At 47.9% G+C, this 18,610-nt stretch overlaps 2 protein-coding genes across 2 annotated transcripts in view; one reads left to right on the top strand and one right to left on the bottom strand.

Moving 5' to 3' along the window:
• Positions 1 to 18,610, bottom strand: part of LOC130210182 (dedicator of cytokinesis protein 2-like) — a 109,375-nt gene that overhangs the window by 42,659 nt on the left and 48,106 nt on the right. The window lies entirely within an intron of this gene.
• On the top strand, positions 1,464 to 18,504 carry LOC130210181 (protein INSYN2B). The gene is made up of 3 exons (XM_056440184.1): positions 1,464 to 3,007; positions 5,250 to 5,324; positions 16,418 to 18,504. The coding sequence occupies exons 1-3, from the start codon at positions 1,464 to 1,466 to the stop codon at positions 16,599 to 16,601; spliced, it is 1,803 nt and encodes a 600-aa protein (XP_056296159.1). The 3' UTR covers positions 16,602 to 18,504.

An 18,610-nucleotide genomic window follows, 5' to 3' on the forward strand; every position in this document is an offset into this window, starting at 1 on the left:
CTTTCGGAAATCATAAATATTCAGGTATCCTCAGTTTATAGGCTCCCCGAATTGGACAGGCGTCTGATTTAAATGGAGGTGGATAGAAATAAATGCAACTTCTGACCATGATTTACAACATGTCAGAAATGGATGCTTGTATTTTGTGCAGAGACTGTTCCAAGTCACAAAGCAATCACATTGTTTTGCTCTCAGTAAAGAATAACTTCCATTTACTCTCTTATTTTGATGTGTTTTCCCTTGATGTGTCGAGCCAGTTTGCTTCTACAATGACCCAATTTCGTCCTGAGGAAAAATCTGATATATTGCCCCAATTTTGTTAGCTAATCATAGTGTTGTCATGCAAGTATTCAAGATTCAAGATTCAAGATGTTTTATTTGTCACATACACACACAGGGTGTGCAGTGAAATGAAAGTGGCAATGCTCAGCAGGAATGTGCAAGGGCAACAAGTACACACTATTTGCTGCCCTTGCACATATTCTGAGTCAATTCCCTATTGAATTGAAGAGTCAAACTTATGTGTAAAGCGTTGACCAATTATCAGAAGAGGCTTTGACATAACCGAGCTAGACATTCAAATACAGGTTCTTACACACCATGTTGCAGAGTTTATCATTCTGCTAAACTCATTAGACAGATTTCCAAACTGCTTTCATTGTGAGATGCTGAGGGATGATGCATCACCAGTTTACAGACTGCTGTGGGAGGCAAACATAACCTCATTTGAAATGCGTCACGCTGTGTCATCACGTAATAAAAGACCACAACATCTGTAGTTCTAAATTCATAAGGTGTAATGACGCAGATCCTTTGGGTGTGCACACATTGCGACTAAAGAGATATAAACTGTCACCCTTCAGATATCACTAGTTTCTTTCTGTTCCCTCATGAGAAACAACTTGAGGAGATGTAGAGTTGTGCGTCTGTGCCTCCCACCTGCTGCTCTAATACGAGTTCTATCGATCTGGTCACTGTGTGCATTGGGTCGAGGTTGAATCTTTTAAATGGTGCTTTATGTGCCTAAAGTCTCTTTCTTTTGTTGTTCTTGCCATTCTAACATGTATTCCCTGTCTCCCTCTTTTCTCTCCATCTGTTGTTTCTCTCTTTTCATCTCCCTCCAGGACAAACCCACAATGCCCAGAGGCTCCATCCAACTCATCATCTACACGCCATTGATTAGAGACTGTGAAAAGCCTCGACTGTGATGTCCAATCAGTAGTAGCTAATCTAGTAAGGAGGTCAGTAATAGAAGGACATTGAGAGTGTAAAATCTTATTGGATATTGAATTCCTGTCTCCAGCCTTCACATACACGCTGCCTCACAAACCCGCTAATTCAGCCAGGTAAACAAAAGCTGGAGGCATTCCGGGGTTTTGTTGGACTGCTGACGAGAGCTAATGTCGCTGCTTGCCTCCACCGTGCTCAGCTCGTCTGGGGGCTGAGCCAGCCTGCAGAGGATTATGGGCAGGAGGGTGGCTGTTCCAACCAATCCAGTGCCTGCGCTGGGGGTGCCCCTGGCAGGGGGCCGATGGGGGCCGCTGAGCAGTGTCGGGGTGCAAACATCTCCCGGGCTGCGGACTATCCCCTCCATCAAACGACACGGCGGCCAACCAACCGACACACGTCGGCCGCTCACCATGGCAACGGGCAAAACAACGACAGTGGAGAAAGGGGGACTTATGAGAAGTGACAGCAACAGTCGGCCGGTGTCCGAGGAGAGATCTCAGAACGAGATCAACAGCCTGACACGGGACGACATGGGGTCCCAGGGGTCAGGCAGCGGCGTTTACTGCCGGATCGAAACTATGAACCCCAAAGACACAACGGATAAAAGGACAGCTCGGTATACAAACGGCAGTGTGGTGGCCTCTGATGCGGTGGGAGGGGTTTGCACTGAGGCCACAGAGCTGGCCAGAGAGAGGAGGAGGGTGCAGTCTTTGCGAGGGGAGGGCCATCGCTCGGTATTAAAGACCGGGAGTGTTTGTACGACCGGGCACGTCACCCCGCCGCGACCCTGTCGAGTGACGCCGACTTCCCCGCCCAGTCTGTGTGTGACGTGTGGGAGGAGGCGATCACAGATGACACCGTGCACAGGTGCATGTCGCAGGAGGGCTGTCACTCAGATAACGGCCAGCCAGACTTTACCGAATCCACCACGGAAACCCAACCAGTCAAGAAAAGAATCTGCTCCGGACTCTCAGCATCGCACCAAAAACACAGACACGGCAAACGCCTCCACGCGGGCATCAGTGGAGACTTCTCAAACACCACCGCTCTCACACACGATACCAAAAACACACAGCTCCCATTGCAGCCACACGTCACACACACGGAACAAAACAACAGAGTCAGAGCAGCAGACGAGGCCTCATTCTGCAGACTTCATGTGTTACAAGGATTCAGCCACGCAAACAACCGACACGCACAACAACACCGACAGGAGCACAGCTCCCACGCACACACAGCGACCACACACCCCGTCTGCAGAAGCGACAGAGCCACATTTGACTGACACACCCAAGTGTGACGTGGCTGATATCAAGCACACGAACGAACACACACACCAACACACATCAGTCCGTCTCTCTTCTAAACATCCAGCTCCTTCCCTTCACAGTGACTCCAAATCGACAGACAGCCCACCTCTGCCACCCAAAAACTCTCCGAAACCCGCTCGTTCCAAACCGGCCACACCTGCAGCGCAAACCAAAACCACTCAGGAGACCCCGAACACACCGAAACAAACGTCATTACATCGGATCAAACTCAAGGACTACGCAAACCAGAAGAGAAAGTCATTTGACGACCATACGCTGCCTTGCAAGACTCATCTAAAAGCACAATGTAATGGGGCTCCAGGGGGTCTGTTGGTTGGACCCGCACCGCGCGGGCTGGAGAGGCAGCTGCACAGCGTGGAAGAGAACCTACAATCCAATCAGGAGAAGATCAAAGTGCTTCTCAACGTCATTCAAGACCTGGAGAAGAGCAAGGCCCTCAGCGAAGGGTGAGAGAGGGAAGTTAATGGGGGAGATACAGGAATGAGGAGAGAAAAAAGAGATGGAGGATGTTGTTCTATATATAAAGGCACACCTAGAGGGTTAGGCACCAAGAGAAAGAGTGAAACGAGGGAGGCATGAAGATAAGGATGAAAACAGTGATAAGAGATGGATAAGACGCAGGGATATTCTTTGCAACAGCAGGTGCTTCAGTTTGAGTGTGAACGAGTGAGAAGAAGATGAGAGGGTGTCAAGGGAGGGGAGTATGTTCGGCTTGTTATAGCAAAACATACAGACAGGCTTTAAAGTCTGTGTATTAGATTTTAAATGTCAGGCCAGTGGATAATTGCTGTGGTGTGTGTGTGTGTGTGTGAGATCCATATATATGAGGAATACATATATATGATACCTTCCAGCCCGTAGTCAATGCAAAGGGCATGTACTCCCCACAGTAACAATCCCTCGAAGACATCATAGCTGCCCATCAAAGCACACTTATCAATTATTTATTTCTGCTAACTCTTGTAATATTACTTTCTCCTCTCCTGCTCCACAAACATCGCTTCTCTCCTCTCTAGAAATACCTTCATTTCAATCTTTCCCCCGAGGCCCTTCAACCTGCTACCAGCGATTCATCCCTTTCTCTGCCTCCGCTTTCACGCCTATCTTTCCTACATTGTTAATTAATACCTTTTTTTCCCCTCCTCCTTATTTATTTCTGCACCTCCACATGTGAATCATGCCTCTAACAACTAACTCGGTCATTTCCCCTCCCACCATGTTGTCATCTTCCCTCTTCTCTCTGCCCCGACAACCTGTCCATCACTCTCCCCTGGTGTCACTCTCAATTCTTTGCCTCCTCTTCCTCCTCCTCACCATTTCACCTTCACTGTCAGTAATTCTTCTCCTGTAGTTTATATTAGATGTCTTTCTCCCATCCTAACTCAAAACCACCAACACAAGCTCTCTTTTTTAAACTGTATTCATGTTTTTACCTCGCTTCTTTCTGTTTAGGGTTCACAATCTAGCTCCAGACTAATCCCTCTCATATTACCTTTGAGAAATGCAATTATTGTGCAAGTTGCAAAAATAAGGCTTTGTGTACATGCTGCCCTGCCCTGTGTGAGTCACTGTTTAAGTATGTATCTTCTTCAGTGTGTGTGTTCTCGCATGGCTCATGATAAGAAAGTGACACAAAGTGTAAAAAGGCCGACGAAAGAGAGCGACAGGAAGAGGGAGTAATTGAGAGATAGACAATTAGAGTGAGAAAGTAATATAACCAGCAAGTAACATGTATCTGGTGCTGTGCCAGAAATGAAAGCACTTTAAGTGGACCGCTGTGATAAAAATGTCAGCAGAGCTTAGAGGTTGTTGCTGTGCTCAGCTCCTTGTTTTATTGTCTCTCCCGAAGCAAAGAGATGTCTTTTCTTGTGCTATGTGTCTTTGATAAAGACTGGTAGGTGAGAAAAAATAATACGCCAGTAACATGGGTCTCCCTCCATGTAATTAAATGTCTATTTCATCAACATTAATCTGCTCTCTCGCATGAACAGTTCAGTAAAGGGGCAGCCAACATATCTTGGCAAAATAAAGTGTTCAAATGAAATAGCAGTCAGCGTGGGATCGTCAGATCCTTTTCAAGTCTTCAGCTCTGTAGTCTTGTTCAACCTTGACAACACGGTGTGCACGTGTTATCATGTTATTCTTTTATTCACACCATTTTTTTTTATAGTGAGAATAAAATATATGAATATAATCTTCACGGAACACTGTGCTTATGATATTTGTGTCATGTGACGACGGCTCATAGTGCTTGGGATAGTTTCACATGCCTGGGATGCCAAACGGGCCCCCCACAGGACTAAGGAGGTCCTGAAATGTCCAGTTGTGTTCATTGCATGACCTAAACATCACAAGCTCTTGGGCCCCTTTGACAGCAGTCAAGAGAGAGAGACTCTCTGCAGTGAAGACAAGCCAGGCCTGTTAGTGCAAACAAAAATCATCAGCGTACAATGTTAGGTCTAAATAAGTCAGCGGGAGTTACCAAAACCGTATATTTATCAATATCGTTTCAGTCAAGATTTTTTTTCTTCCAAGATGTCAACTCTCTTGCAACACAATGTCAGTCATAAAAAAAAAGAAGGTATTTGTTACATCAGATGTGGAGGTGCAATCTGAATGCAAGTACGTTCAATTAAACTTCTACTTCTTCGAGTTTGTGCGAATGTTTTACATGTGTTGTTTCTGCAGTCGCAGCTCATACAGAACTGGTCAGGACATTAACAACTGCCCGACCTGCCAAAAGACAGCCTGCATCATCTACAGGTAACCTGATCAAGATAATGAGCGGACCGCATTACATAACCCAACAATGACAACTCAGTGTTTCCTGCAGCGGAATAAACAGCCCTGAAACTTCTCAGAGACAACTCGCCTCTTTTGCATGTTGCATTTCACAATGTTTTTCTCACAGCTTTTCCTTGTTTCCCCACTTATTCAGCACATCTTCCGGTAACTTGTTGTTTTTCACCATCTTTTCTTCCTGGTATCCTGCTGTCTTTGCCCTTTCCCCCCACTCTTTGATAATTGTGCTACTCATACAATATATCCATCCCTATTATACGACAAATGCGAGACTATGAGTGATCCGCCTCATCAATAATGAAAGAGATTAGACACGGATGCTCTCTCCAGGAAAGTTATTTACACATAGAAGAATCTTCTGTGCAAACAAGCACATTAATTCAGCACCTAAATGATGTGTCTTTCCCTTTCCAGTCGAGCCTCGGGTGTGTGACCTAAATAAGTAATTGCATTCCTAAATCTGCATTTTACAGAGCTGCAACCACTAAATCTGATACCCCATACTGGAGTGTAATCCTCCAATCACCTCATCCCTTCCCTCTCTTATTCTCTCTTTCTTCCATCTCTGACTTTCAATCAAACTGGTTTCCTCTGTACATCCTTGCCTCATTCCATCTGTCAAATGTCAAATCTATAAACACCTGTGACCCCCTCCCACCCAACCTCCAGGACTGTGCTCTGTATGCACACAAGCTGGAACCGTGTGCGTTCACATCTACAGTCGCTCCACGGAGAGCCCACACAGTAAGGGAACATCTTAACTGGCTGTAACTGGAATAATCCGGCATTAAAAGCCCTTTTTAGTCCCAGTTTTGTGTGTAGGCACTTATCAGACCAAAGTTATCCTGAAAGCTAAATCTACTTGTTTGCAATCATAAATAGAGATAAAGCACTCTTGCAGGCCACAGGGGATGAAGACACATTTTGCAAGGCCTATATATCTCCAGTTCTCTCTAACACAACAGTCCCACATGCATCCCTTCTGTATTTTCAATTTCCATAACTTAGTTGTTGAATCTCTCCGTCTTCACACACTTCACAAACTCCCTCTTCCTCCGATCTTCTCCTCCCCTTGATCTTAATTAACACAGCAGGATCCTTGGCCAAGTAATAATGAACTCCAAGGGGAAATGACTGGTACCATAGCCTCCATATATATATACAGATGCACACAGATGGGAAGACACAAATAAACTAGGGCTGTGAAACGATTAAAAATTTTAATCGGGTTAATCACAGGTTTTTGTGGATTAATCATGATTAATCACATATTACCGATATTCTCGGTATATTTTGTGAGAACATAGAGATTTATGACAAAAGACGGATATATACATTTATACATTCTTCTATACAATGGTGCTGCAACTCAGCAGTTATTTAGCAGTTTTCTTCCATATGGAACATTAATACATCTTCATCCTAAACAGAATGTGTAACCCTCCTGTTACCTTTCGGGTCAATTTGACCCCATTCAATGTTTATTGTCGGTGTTCTATTTCATCCTTCCTGACCGCCAGAGGCGGTGCTTAGCACTGGATATCTTCCGTCTTGCGCATAGCAGGTCGAGTATTAATAACAACAAAGTCACCCGTGACCTCGGATGACCCGCCCACCGGGTATAAGTTCCGGTGTCATCCCGAGATCAGTTCTTTTTCATCTTCTACAGCAGGCATCAGCTAAGGCTGAAGTTTAACTGCAGCTCGTCGCGGGAGCCTTGTGACCAAATGGTCGGAGTTGCGATCCGTCGCCTCCAGAGGCTGCGACGAGCTCTCCTCCTCGGAGGAGGACGTTGCTTCTCACGGCGGTCCGTCGAGGCGGACCGGAGAACGCAGTCTTTTCGGTCTTCACCAGAGCGCCTTCACCGCCTTGCTTCATTCGGGTGTGATCGAATACAATTGTTGCCTATGACGGCATATCCCACAGCAGCAGAGCTCTCGTTCCTGCTAACTGTGTGCTAACGGGAGCACGTCCGCTCGGTGCTGCTACACCGGCGCGACCGGCTCTCTGTAGCGATTGAGATAGCGTGTGTGTTGACTTTGGTAGCATTGCCGCCGTGCATAGCTAGCAGAGTGTGTCCACTCAGGCTAACGGAGCCTACGCTAAATCCGACAGCTACCTCCTGTTCCACAGGACCTCTGCCCAAGTAGTGGAGCGCTCTCGCTCAGGCTACTGGTGGGCGATTACAGCGCTAACGAGAGCGCGTCCGCTCGTTGCGGCTGGATGCCACACTGCTACCGGCTTCCAGTGAGCAGAGCGTCCCGCTCAGGCTCACCGGGGGGACGCTAAGGAGGCTATAAGTCGATACTGATGCATACTGCACATGTACCTCCATGACATCGCCGCTGTTACAGCTAGCAGAGCGTCTCCACTCAGGCTAACTAATGCCACGCTAATGCTGACAGCTACCAGACGAGTGAAGTGTGTCCTCACTCTCACTAGACATGCTGGGTTCTGACCCGTGTTCACGGGATCAGCGTCTACAGTAGCGCAGAGCTCTCGCTCAGGCTTACTGGGAGGCACCAGTAAGTACAGTTGCCATACTAGTGGAGAGGGTCCTCGAAGAGACCTGCCCTTTCACTACGACTGTTTTCCACAGGACCTGCTCCCCCGTAGCACAGGCTTTCGCCCAGGCTACTCGTGGGATGCTTGTAATTACAGCTACTGTACTAGTCAAGCGTGTCCTCACTTCCTCTCTCTAAGAGAGAGGCTGTTCTCTAGACCGCTTTCTAAACTGTCTCCACAGAACCTGTTTCCACAGTAACAGAGTGCTCTCGCTTAAGTTTACTGATAGGACACCAGTAATCACAGCTACTGTATTGAAGAGGTGTCCTCGCTCTAGACGGACTGTCTCTGTCCTGCTCGACAGGACCTGGGCCACAGTAGCGGAGTGCTACTGCTGCGACCCTAGCTGCTACAGCTACCGTACTAGCGAGGCCAGCGTCCGCGCTCTACCCTCGCTGGACGGGCTGTCTCCGTCCTGCTCCTCAGGACCTGGGCCACAGTAGCGGAGTGCTACTGCTGCGACCCTAGCTGCTACAGCTACCGTACTAGCGAGACCAGCGTCCGCGCTCTACCCTCGCTAGATGGGCTGTCTCCGTCCTGCTCCTCAGCACCTGGGCCACAGTAGCGGAGTGCTACTGCTGCGACCCTAGCTGCTACAGCTACCGTACTAGCGAGGCCAGCGTCCGCGCTCTACCCTCCTAGACGGGCTGTCTCCGTCCTGTCCTACAGGACCTGGGCCACAGTAGCGGAGTGCTACTGCTGCGACCCTAGCTGCTACAGCTACTGTACTAGCGAGGCCAGCGTCCGCGCTCTACCCTCGCTGGACGGGCTGTCTCCGTCCTGCTCCTCAGGACCTGGGCCACAGTAGCGGAGTGCTACTGCTGCGACCCCCAGCAGCTACAGCTACCGGACGAGGGAGGGCAGCGTTACGCTCTCCCCTCACTAGACGGGCTGTCTCTGTCCTGCTCCACAGGACCTGCGCTGCAGTAGCGGAGTGCGCTCGCTCTAGCTCCTGCTAGGACCCCAACAGACAGGTCAGGTCAGCTCCAGGCCAGCCGACCAGTTGCAAGCGCCGGCTAGGAGCCGCAGGGGCTCCCCTAGCAGTGCAATCGGGCAGGCTAGCTTATAGAGTAGGTCTGCTGACCGCAGAACTAGCTCAGATAAGTCGCCACCCTAGTGCAGGGAGGACTGAAGCATCAGATCCACCCACGGCTGATCCATTCCCAAGGGAGGACATCCCAGTGGTAGCCCCTTGTAGGGGGCAGTCGACGGCCCCATCGGGTTCGTCATTCGCAGGGCACAGGAACTGCTGGATATACAGCAGCCGGAACCCCACGCACGCTAGTGCATTCCTCAGGGGCATTCCCGGCCCTGCCACCTTTTCAGTCTCCCCTCCAGAGACTATCTGAGGGGTTACCATCTTACGATAGATCACCGAACCCCGGCGTCCATGCAGGATATGGCCAAATGTGGCCTTCGTCCCATGCCATCCATTGAGCTGACTATCGCATCCATCGGTTTTTCCCCAAGGGGACTCCGAGGCCGGATGACCGTTGCCCTCGAGCCCAGTCGGTTCTCAGGTGACCATTTTACCGTGCTTACTACACGGCAACTCCCCCTCATATGTCATACTTGACTACAGCCTCAGTGATGCTTCGCTGCAGGCATGTGCACTTACGTCGCGAGAACCTGGGCGCCTAATGCTCTCCAGGGTTCAGACCAGCTGTTTCGCCGGCGCAGGCGCCCTTGTCGGAGGCATGTAGGAACAACCTCCCTACTGTCCCAGTGAAATCAGGGGACCTGCTCTACAGGCGCAGCAGCGCACGGTGCAAGCCGGTTAGACCAGGCAGCAGTTATCTGGTCTTCACAGGACCGTGTCCACACCCCGCAGACTCGGGGGCGCCACATCTTGATTTTCTCAGGCTGAGCCCAGCAGACATCCTTCGTGTGGTCTCCAGAGGAGATCGGCTCATGTCTGTCGACTTAAGGGAGGCCTTTTGTCAGGCTCCTAGAATGCTTCACAGACGGTTGCTCTGTTATGCTTTCCAAAGCCGTTATTCCCAGGCTTCTTCCATGTGGACTTCCCCAGGAGTTTCTACAAAAGGGCATTACTGCCACCCTGCAATCACCAGGGCGTGAGGAAACTGCCATCCTGGACGATCTGGCTATGTGCGCCATACCCATTTAGGGCCACACAGTGCATTACTTGCACTCTCTCACGCCGCCGGTTGGGCCTTCGTGAACAAACAACTGTCTGAGCCATTCTCAGAGCATAACCTTTATTGGTGTAGCTCTAGATGCAGCCACTAAGCGGGCCTGGCCGTCACTCAGACAGGTGGACAGCATCCTCTGCAGCCTTCCCCTCTCTGAGGGGGCAGGTGGCTGTCTTTTATCCTCTCTTCTTGCCTATCGGGTAAATTGACAGCTGCATCAGCTGTCTTACACTCTTTCTCACGCTGCCCGGTTGGGCCTTCGTGAACATAAAGAGTTTTCTGAGCCATTCTCGGAGCACAACCTGCATTGGTATAGCTCTAGATGCAGCCACTAAGTGGGCCTGCCCGTCACTCAAGCAGGTAGGTACTCTCTGAGGGGGCAGGCAGTGGTCTTTTATCCCTTTTTTCCTTGCCTATGGGGCAAATGCTTGGGCTGCTGTCGCGGTGCCCTTCGCATGGAGGGCCTAACAGCCTTCGCCAGGGGCCACAGGCGTGCCCTCGGCTCTATCCCCGTAGAGGGTGAGAGCATACCCGTCAGAGGGTATCCCCAGGGAAGGGGTCCGCCCCACCGGGAGGTCGCCACAGCAGACTCCCGCCTCTCGAAGTGGGGCGCAGTCTGGCGGTACAGGACTTCCAGAGGACAGTCTATTCGCGACACTTGGGTCTGGAGCCACAGGCCATGCACCTAGCGCTCAAACAGTTCCTGCCATACTTGGGAGGGAATATGTACTTGTTGGGCGAGACATCGCCTCAACCACGTGTTGGCTTGAACCTCCAGGGGCCCCTAGGGCGGCAGAGCTGCTACGAAGCTCCCGTGCCCTTCTGATTTTTCTTACTCCGGTAACCCTTCACCTGACCAATTGTCGGGCGAGGTAGCGACCAGGAGAACGGAACCAGGGCGTTCCCCACATTTCCGCTGATCTTGCCAACTACTCGGGGTTTTCAACAGGGCCACCGAATTTTGCTGGTGGCCCCCTTGCGTCCAGCCAGGACTTGGTTCCCCTGGCTGCACAGACTTCGCTGTGAGATGCCACGGTGCCTCGCTGACATGCGGGACCCCTAGCACAGCTAGATGGTGGGACCTGCCATCCCGATCCCGGCCGTGCCCAACAAAGGGCTTGGCCGCAGGAGAGCAGAAGCAGCTGAACAGAATCAGTCCAGAGGACTATTCTAAATGCCGGAGTGCCATCCGTCTACGAGACGTGCAGACCAAAGCCGCTTCCCGACCAGCGGACGGAGGGACCCAGTACGGTGCCTCGTGCCTACGGTACTCACGCCTCCGTCATCCCTTCTAGTTAAGGGCATGTCTGCCTCTATCCTGAGGGACTACATAGCTGCCATTTCAGGGCAGCATGCTAAAGCCGACAATGATGCGGAACAGCCACAAGCTGGTGTCCCTCTTCATAAGGAGGGCCTCAGTGACTATCCCTGAGCCCCCCGAGGGCTTCTCCAGGGGACTTGCCCGGGGTACTGGACACCCTATGCTCGCCTCCCTTGGCAGAGGCAGAGCTGTGGTTGCTGTCGGCAAAGACCTTTCATCCTTGCCATAACTGCGGCAGAGCAAGTAGGCAAGCTACACGCCCTGTCGGTCAATGAGCCTTGTCTGAGGGGAACTCAGAGGGCTCGGGTGTCACACTGCGGCCAAAAGCAGTGGCTTCCCCCAAAGGTGCTGGCACGCTGGTGTCTCAACCAGCCTGTCCAGCCTGCACAGCTTGACCACCATAACTAGTCAGTTAGGGTGGATCTAAGAAGGGCTATGCCACTGCAGAACAGTGCCTGTTCCACTAGATAGTGGAGGCCATTGCCTGGGCATAGGTGGTGAACGTCCGTGCTCTGCCATCCAGAGCAGGGTGTTGTTCTACCAACGGCGTTCCCACATCACGGGCGAGCCCAAGAGGTATGCCCGTGGGAATATAGGTGCATATGTATGCAACAGCCTCAGGGGCATCGTTGCACATTCACCAGAGACTACAGAGTGAACGGAACACCCTCCATGCATTGCAGGTGGTCCAAATCCTCTGCTTGAGTCATATGAGGTAGTTTCCTTGGGATTCCTCGTGACTCTGTTGGTATAAGTCATCCAGTGCTAAGCACCGCCTGGCGGTCAGGAAGGATGAAATAGAACGCAAGTTACGTATGTAACTATGGTTCTATGAATCCTGGATGACCGCCAGAGTTCTTAGTCACTCGGAATCTCGTGAGTTCGCGAGAAGATTCCGTAGAACTGATCTCGGGATGACACCGGAACTTATACCCGGTGGGCGGGTCATCCGAGGTCACGGGTGACTTTGTTGTTATTAATACTCGACCTGCTATGCGCAAGACGGAAGATATCCAGTGCTAAGCACCGCCTCTGGCGGTCATCCAGGATTCATAGAACCATAGTTACATACGTAACTTGCGTTCTTTGGGGTCAATTTGACCCCAGGCTGTTTTTCACTGTGTTAAACATATAAGAAATATCAACTTTATTTATTTAAAGGGCTATTTAGGTAGTCAACAAACAAACATAAAGTACCTCACACTTAAACTTGGGAAGCAATATTAATTCTAATAATTTTCTGGAGGTTTTAATTGCTGGGGTCAAATTGACCCCGAGGGTAAAATATGTTAGTAAATGTAAAGGTAACAGGAGGGTTAAACAGAACATTTTTCTCTTGTTTGTCAACCATTAACTCCACCATGATACAATCTAAAGGCCTCTAGTCTTCCTCTAGCAGCTGCTGAGGCAAACTGACTGTGTGGGTTTTCTTCATGAACTGGGCCGTGATGAAAGGGACGGCGGGGACACCGCTGCAAAGCTGAAACCTCACTCGGTCACGATGCGCGCGCACGGAGCTCTGTGGCGCGCGAGACGGAGATCGATAAGTGTTAACGCAACGCGAAGAGACAGAAATGACATGCTGCTATGGAGATACGATCAACAACAGACGTTTAGTTTAATAAAAGAACAAAGACGTGCTATAGAGAACATGTCAGGGGGCGGGCCAATCTTTTTAATGTCATGCGATCTACCAACACTACGCCGCGATCGACTGGCAGGTCGCGATCGACGTGTTGAGACCCCTGATCTACAGGAAGTAAAAGTCGTAACAAGGTTTCCGTAGGTGAACCTGCGGAAGGATCATTACCGATGAACAGACCGTCTGCATGAGAGCGGACAGAGTTCAGATTGAAGTGGTGTATTGGAAGCTCATTTTGCAAGTGACTTTTTTTCGTCCCGACGACCAACAACAGACGGATTGGAAGCTCATTCTGCGCATGCGTTAAATGCGTAAAAAAAAAAAAAACTAGTTAAACCTGTAATTGAATTAACTGAGTTAACGCGTTATTTTTCACAGCACTAAAATAAACAAACAGAAACCTTCCCCAGAGTCATATGCAAGCACAGACAAACAAAGATGAAAAAGCCATAACTTGCATTACAACAGAAATTGCTCACAAAAAGCATTATTCTGGTAAAATATATTCCCTCACATGAGTATGAAGGAACTGAATTTTGAATAAGCAACAAGACACAGAAAAAAATGCTTCCAAAAAGCATCAACGCTCTGAATGTGTATGTATAGTAAAGATATTTAAGATCAGATAGATATATTTTTAAGGGCCTGAGGCTTCCCTTATCTGAAAAAATGTGTTGCTGCTTGCTTTTCACATCAATTTCATCCAATTTAGAGATTTTATTTCATGCTCCACTTTCCGTCGTTTGTTTTGCACACATGCAAATACAATCATGCATACACACATGCAAATTAATCCAACAATAAGAGGAATCAGCTTTTATTAGGAAGGTCTGTGCAAGCTATGCATAATGCATGCACACACTCATGCATACCGTCAAACAAAGAAATGGATATACTTCACGCTATTTAACCCTCCTGTTGCCTTCGGGTCAATTTGACCCGATTCAATATTTAACCCTCCTGCCGCCTTCGGGTCAATTTGACCCGATTCAATGTTTAATGTCGGTGTTCTTTCAGTAGTCAACAAACAAACATAAAGTACCTCACACTTAAACTTGGAAAACAATATTAATTCTAATAATTTTCTGGAGATTTTAATAGCTGGGGTCATATTGACCCCAAGGGTAAAATATGTTAGTAAATATAAAGGTAACAGGAGGGTTAAACATTGAATCGGGTCAAATTGACCCGAAGGCGGCAGGAGGGTTAAATATTGAATCGGGTCAAATTGACCCGAAGGCAACAGGAGGGTTAAAGGACATTAATGACTGACAGATATGCGAAATGTCCTTCTTAATCATATTTCTTGTCATATATTAGTATATGTTTCTTACAAAATAATAACACATTATTTAAGCAGAAAACATTTTCAGTGGATCATTGTGACAAACACACAAAAGTCAGAGTGTCCATTTTTTGGATTGAACGTGTTTATCAAAACCCACAGAGGATTATGGGTAAAGAGGACGGAGGAGAGGGGAAGAGAGACACACAAGCAGAAGATAAATGACTTGTGTGACTGACAATCCATCTTAATGAATTGTGGCGAAAGCTGGGCTGATTGCATGAAGATGTTTTGCCGTTGTCGGTCCTTATTAATCTGAACGCTGAGACAAGGAGAAGAGGAACTTTTGACAGCTCCTCGGTTTTTCTCCCAAAGCTTAAAAAGCTCAAAAACAAACACACAAAGAGACATCCGTATGCACATATACACACACCGGCCATAACCAGTTCTGCAGTTCTTCTTCTCATACACACAGCTGAGATGCAAGAGATGACATGCACAACCTAAACCTTCACCCTGTCAACTCCATGACTAACGTTCACCCTCACTTAGACTAAAATAAACATGTAACAGGTTGTCACAAGGACAGAAGCAACAATAACTCAGTCACGCACAAAGTTGTGGACGATGACAGCTTGCACACCGAATTAAGCGCAGCAGCTTTCACCATTGTGCTGCGATCCCATTAAACAACAGTGAGAGGTCGAGATGGACAGTTAGAGAGGACTGAAAGAGGGGAGGTTGAAACCAAGTGAAGCGTGTGAAGAGAGACCCAACAAAGAAAAAATGGATTGCGCTCTCAAACATAAATTCAGCAGATGTTGGCCAGGTGCACCACTTTATCTTTCCTTATAGATAGTTTGTGTATATGCACATGTGTGTCGTGATACAGGCGTACATCTCCTTTATCATGTATTCATGGCAGCCATCTCCCTTCCTCTATGCCCATCGGAGCTTTAACTTCCTACTCTATTCACTCATTCCTTCACTCCCTCTATCCCTGCTCTCCTCCTCTTCCCATCTCTGGTAGCACTCATCCTCTCCTCCTTTACCTCCCTGTATTTTTGTTTCTCTCTTTGATGGCTTACTCTGCCGTTTAAATTTTTTTTTTATTTGTTGAAGCTTGGCTTTCTTTCATTTATGCATCGCTCCATATCCCAAAGGAGAGTTAGTGTATTTCCTTTCTCCTTATAAAAGTGCCTGCATGTTTTCTTCTCTCCCTCGCTCAGCCATGGGCTCGTTGTGAAAGATGCACATGTTGGGTGTCAAGGGCGCATATGTGTGTGTGTAGAGCATGTGTGTGTGATGTGTGTTGGGTTATTGGCATCCTAGAGGAGGGGAGGGTGGGTTGTTGTCTCTGCTGTCCTGGCCTCATCATGTGGCTCATTACCTCCACATGCCCCATGCAGCTCCGCCCCTATAATCCAACTCGACACAAAAACACACTTACCGAAAGGAAAGACTTTGACCCGGAGCGGTGGATACTTCAGAGAGATGGTGAGAAAAAGAGCACCAATGAGAGGAGAGTAGGGAGGGGAATGAGAAGCATAAAGAGAAAGCCAAGAGGGTCTGCTTTGAACACTCCAGAGTCACTTCCTTTAGCTCCTCCATCTTGCAAATGCTCCTCTCCTTTCCTTTGCTCTCCTCCATTTCCCGCTCTTTATTTCCTTATCCTTCCACACCTCTCGTCTCACCAGCGTGTGATCTATCGCTGCATGAAGCGCAGAAGAATACTATGGATGTGAAATAAGCTGAGGCCTGTGTGAAAGTATATGTGTGTGCGGAAGGTGCACATATCAGGAATTTAGGAACACAACATGATTTCACTCCTCCATAAAAAGCTGCTTTACCCGGAAGTACACCCTAGATACACTTTACATTTTGATGTCACAAAAACTCTCTCAATCCTTCTTTCTCATCTCTTTCTGCACAGTAAACTTCCAACTGTAGTCACATCCCTCTGTTCATCCTCTGCCTGTATCTCCTGAAAAATGAACAGTATCAACACATGTGACTTGATTTGACACCACCCAAAACTCTCACTTGTCCCTTATCCTTATCACTGCTCTCCCTTTCTTTCCTCTACAGCGTAGAGCATGATTTCCGACAGCAGGAGGGGCGTTTCCACGGGGTTATGGAGGCCTTGGAGGGAGAGTATGATGTGCCTCCACCCACTCTGACCAAGCCCACGCCAGCCCGTTCCTCCTCCGGTCGGACCAGCACCAAGGCCCGTGTCAAGAAACTCCGCAAGAAGTGTTTCTGGTGGCTGTAAGATTTAGAAATACGACCTCCTTTCAGCCGTATGGCATATGGGTGGCGATTGTGTTTTAGGAGACCACTGGCCCCAACGTCTGGAAACAGGGCCTCTCCTCATGGGCCTTTCGGTGAGTCGAGTGTTTACGTGTCATTAAATCAGCGGCGGCATCCTGTGCTTCCCTGTAAATGGCACTTCTTCCACAGCAATCCATCCTCCCCAGGTAACCAAGTAGCAAAAGAAGAAATGCACTAAAGATGGAAAACGGGACCAAATGAGCAGCTGAATGTTCCTTGCTGATATATCTCAGAGGAATATTGAGAACAAGATCAGCATGAATTTCTCTTCGCGGGAACCAGACTTCAGCGGCTAATTTGTGATTCACTTTGGACTCTGAGGATACCGTTTCCCCATCAAATTTACCTAACAGAGCATTGCCACTTTGGGACGTCAGACACACGTATTGTTGTTGTCACTTGGCTGAGTGGCTGTCGAGACAGATGGACAGATGTATGAACGAGTTGAAGCCCAGATGGATTCCCGCTACAGCTGGGAATGAATCCTCACAACAAGTGTGGCTAAATCACAGCCGCTAGCAGAGGAATTTGGAACAATTCTGAAAATCCAACCCATTTCACGACTTATCGGTATACTGTGTCTTTGGACGGCTTGACAGGCACAATTTGAATGTAGCAACCACTGAAGAGCTGAAGAGGATACGAGAGGAAAATAATCCGTTGAGCTCTCTGGAGACAAAGAGACAGCTCGCTGGATGCATATCTGGGTTTTGGAGAGTGTTAAGACTGCAGAATACATTTAGAATACATTAAGAGACAATATGATAGGCAGCTGATCACAAACTGACAGGGTGTGTCAGATAATTGAAAATGCTGTCAACGTTGTCTGCCAGAGTGATCGATCCTCTCCTTTATTACCATTCAAAACAGAATTGTTTTGATGTAAGCTCAATCTAGCTTCCAGGATTTTCCCGCACACGTGTGCATACAAAAACAAATGTACAAATGGCATATACTTATATTTACCAACACACATGAAATAAACTCTCTGCAACCCAAGCAAGTACACACACACACACACGCGCGCGTCAACCAATGAAAGCTAGGGGAAGGCCAGTTATCAATCCACAGTTATTGGCCTGTATTCATGTTTCAACATTGTATCAATAGTTGTCAAGCCGTGTCTAATGAGGCCCCGATACATTCTGTACTAATTAATTTGAAACTAGCTGATTATGTCTGGAGTCTTTCTTAAGTTTAAATTGCACAAATTGTGCAGAGGAACGCTCTGTTGTTGTGCAACATATGGAAAGGCCTACATCATCAGTTTCATGTAACCTAGCACCCACTACCTGTGACTGGCTGCAGTTTAAAGTTATTGCACAACCACAAACATCACCGTGTTCACATTCAATATATCGTAAATAATCACTTGCATATCTATATAGGCCACACTGACACTGCTAGTGGGTTCATTAAGCTACACGAGAGAAATAAAAATGTATGCTTAAAACATTCGTCTTACCAACATGTACAAAAGAAAACACTGTATATTTTATCAGCTCAAGGTACGTTGTCCCATTTCTAAAATTAGTATAAGAATATGGTATTTAATAATGACAGACATGTCTTATCAGAAATTTTGATTACGGCTATCCCTGCTGCAAACACACACCCGCAAAGTGATTTTGCACACACATAAAAACACCATTTGCACAATGCTTTGTCCACAGCAGCTCGGAGGTTAACCACTAATCTCAGAAGGAGCTACTTCAGCTGTTTCTGGCTGACACGTTGCCACCAATTAGAATCCTGGATGTCACCACACTTAGTAATGAACCAAAACAGTGTGTGAACTCCCATGATGCCCCCATCTTCCTGATCTTCCTCTTGTATGTGCAATAAAGGTGTTTATTTTAAACAAAATATGCTGGTGTTGACATACGTTGTGTTTCAGAAATAAGTGCATACGGGGGTGGCTTTTTTTTCTTTTTTTCTAAATCTACTTTA

This window comes from Pseudoliparis swirei, chromosome 19 (genome assembly GCF_029220125.1).
Source record: "Pseudoliparis swirei isolate HS2019 ecotype Mariana Trench chromosome 19, NWPU_hadal_v1, whole genome shotgun sequence".
In the NCBI taxonomy this organism is placed as follows: Eukaryota; Metazoa; Chordata; class Actinopteri; order Perciformes; family Liparidae; genus Pseudoliparis; species Pseudoliparis swirei.

Bases quoted from the DNA above. Each gene is read 5' to 3' on its own strand.
- LOC130210181 (XM_056440184.1), top strand. From the start codon at position 1,464: ATGGGCAGGAGGGTGGCTGTTCCAACCAATCCAGTGCCTGCGCTGGGG. The intron at 3,008-5,249 runs GTGAGAGAGGGA...TTGTTTCTGCAG, and splicing joins AGCAAGGCCCTCAGCGAAGG to TCGCAGCTCATACAGAACTG. The intron at 5,325-16,417 runs GTAACCTGATCA...TTTCCTCTACAG, and splicing joins ACAGCCTGCATCATCTACAG to CGTAGAGCATGATTTCCGAC.